At 36.2% G+C, this 2,979-nt stretch overlaps 1 protein-coding gene across 5 annotated transcripts in view; it reads left to right on the top strand.

Annotated features, from left to right (window-relative positions):
- Positions 1 to 17: 17 nt before the first annotated feature.
- Positions 18 to 2,979, top strand: part of wrn.L (Werner syndrome, RecQ helicase-like L homeolog) — a 63,563-nt gene continuing 60,601 nt past the window's right edge. For 3 of the 5 annotated variants that reach the window (XM_041570068.1, XM_041570042.1, XM_018234581.2), the window contains exons 1-4: positions 18 to 181; positions 1,492 to 1,615; positions 2,148 to 2,263; positions 2,834 to 2,979. In XM_041570068.1, coding sequence (XP_041426002.1) covers positions 1,541 to 1,615; positions 2,148 to 2,263; positions 2,834 to 2,979 — 337 coding nt within the window. In that variant the 5' untranslated portion in view covers positions 18 to 181; positions 1,492 to 1,540. 5 annotated transcript variants of the gene reach the window in all.

The following is a 2,979-nucleotide window of genomic DNA, read 5'->3' as shown; positions in this document are numbered from 1 at the left end:
TTGTTGCTACGTGACGTCATTTCCAGGAAGTCGGTCCCGGAAGAGAGCCATAGCAGCGCGCAGGTAGAGAAGGAGAACAAGGAAGAAGATGGTGGAGACCCCTTGGTCGTCGTGGGACAGCGCCGGTTTGAGGTTTCTCCAACGTCTTACCTAAACAGCAGGATAGCACAGCATATTGTAGGTAAGTCATGTACATGCATTTGTTTTTTTAAATATTTAAAAATTTTGTTACTGATCCTTTAAGTTTCTGGGTCACTGTTCTGCTCAGTTGCTTCACTAGTCCTGCCTCGGGGTGCTTTACTTTAGAACTTTGGTTGGTGTTGGGCCTGGCTCCAGGTACTGGGCTTTTGCCAATGCTTTGTCTAAAACAGAGCCTTATTTTGTTGTACCCGGTCCAGGCCTGCTTCAAGGTGCTGTGTTACTGCTCTTTGTAGAGGTACTTGGTTTCAGCCCATAAGATGGCCTTTCCTTATTTATATATTCTATGAGACAATTGCTCTGTCCTCTTAATCAACCATATTGATTAGAATTTATAATGGCATTCTCAGGTCATCATCTGTAATGTGATCTCGTTACATTTTCAAATATTTTCCTCAATGGATGCAAACTGAAGCTGGTTTTATACCTTGATGTTTAATGGTCCAAATGTATGTCATTTTACATTTACATAGATTCACTTTAAATCTACCAGAATTACTATCAGTTTCACAAAAAGTTTATTTTCTATATGTCCTGTCTCCTCTTACTTGTAGTTTTTTAATATATAAATACATTTTTTTGTTTTTTTTTATATATTAAGTTAATCTCATTTCAAATGTGTGGTTTGGTGCTTAAAGGGGGATTAAAACCCAAACACATTTTTGCCTAATAAATGTAATTCTAAGTAACATTATAATATATGTTCATTATACATTTTAAGTGATTTATAAATGTATTTGTAACTGAAACCTTTCTGTCCTCTGGTTCTGACTTTTTAAACAATGTAACAGAAGTCAGATATCATATAACAAAGACATCTGATAATCATCTGGTTTCTGCTATGTCGTTTGCAAAAGCCAGAACCACCCAGGAACAGAATAGCAAGAGACGGACAGGATTATGACAGCTATTGGATCCGTTATCTGGAAACCCGTTATCCAGAAAGCTCCGAAATACGGAATGCCCCTCTCCCATAGACTCCATTTTATCCAAATAATCCAAATTTTTACATGATTTTCTAGTAGACTTAAGGTATGAAGATCCAAATTACGGAATGATCCGTTATCCGTAAAACCCTAGGTCCCGAGCATTCTGGATAACAGGTCCCATATCTGTACTATCTTCTCTTGTGGTTTATACTGTGATCACAATCTGTTGCCAGTAGCAAAGCAACCCCAAAACAGAAACCCCCCTATTCTCTGTAGATGGCAGTCTTTAATGTCATGTGCCTTCCAGATACATAGAAACCCCGGGTTGATGAATTGACTGCCTTTATTTCTTCAATTTCTTCAGTTCAACTGGCAGTGGAAAGCTGGTCAATTCTACTAATAGTAATTCCACCATGACAAGCCTTCAGCGTAAGCTTCCAGAGTGGATGTCTGTTAAACAGCAAGAAGACAGAATAGATGATGCAAAAGTAGGTTTTGTTCCTTAATGTATATTTTTTAAAATGCTAATGGGCAACTGTACAAAAAGAATAAATGTTTTCATAATCGAGGAAAGGCTTAATGCTGAGTTATTAAACTTGATGGAGATACTGTTTCTACACAAACCTAAATCAAACTCAGTCATGACATATGATACGCCTGCTCATATTGGTAAGGGTGGGAGGTAGCAGTTAGAAGAAATGTATAGATAATCACAGAATACAGTAGTAAAGCACGTCAGGGTGGTGGGAAAGCAGAAATGCATAGAGATTCCTAGGATAGCAAGAAACGGGAGGAGAGTATCGCTTTTAATGGTTTTATAGAACAGGCAGGCTATAGGGTAATGCCATACGGGACTGAATCTAGCCATGGTGCTAGAAAATCTTAGTTTAAAAAGCAACTTTAACTTTTCTATCATTTACAATTTACTAAGAGAGCCTTGAAGATTTAGTCATAGTACACCCACAGATTTTGCCCATGCATCCAGATAGAAGTATATCTGAATCTGTTTTTTGTGACCAGAAATCTTTCTGCAAGAAGAATATTCTGGAAGATAATCTACCGTTCATGAAGTTTAATGGCTCTATTGTATACAGCTATGAGTCAAACGACTGTTCTCTTTTGTCAGAAGATATCAGGTATGGAGTGCACAAAAATATTTGTTTGATTGAAACTTAAAGAGATACTGACACCAGAAATTATACTGTTTTTTTACATCCATCATAATATTGCCTTTGAAAACTACTTATAACTTTGCCATAAAGTATTCACACGATGCTTTTACATTACATGTCTGATGCCCCATGTTCCTGTATGAGAGGGGCTGCCATATTTGTGAAACTTTAATTAACAGGCTGAGATGGGACAGTCAGATTGGCAAAACAATCAGGTTTAGGAACTTCAACTAACAATAAGTTACAAAAATAAACATCTCAGCAACATGACCTATAGGTAACTTTTAATGTAAATTCATATTTTAAAATATACTTTTTTAGTGTCAATATCACTTTCATCACAGTCATTGCATTGGCAATTAAATTTGCAATAAAATTGTTATATAAGAAATAATGCTGGTACAAAATGCGTATACTTTACTGAATACTAATTGTATTTGATTTTTTTGATATTTATCTGTAACATAACATGTGTCTGTTCAATTAGTGTTTATATGAATGATGTACATAATGAATCTCCTTGATTTGTATCAGATCCAGCCTGCTAGAAGAGGATGTACTTGGTTTTGATATAGAATGGCCTCCTGTTTATACAAAGGGAAAAACTGGAAAAGTTGCTCTTATACAAGTGTGTGTGTCTGAGAAAAAATGCTATTTGTTTCATATTTCACCTATGGCTG

Source organism: Xenopus laevis, chromosome 1L (assembly GCF_017654675.1).
Source record: "Xenopus laevis strain J_2021 chromosome 1L, Xenopus_laevis_v10.1, whole genome shotgun sequence".
Lineage (NCBI taxonomy): Eukaryota > Metazoa > Chordata > Amphibia > Anura > Pipidae > Xenopus > Xenopus laevis.
This window is presented reverse-complemented; position numbering and strand designations above follow the sequence as displayed.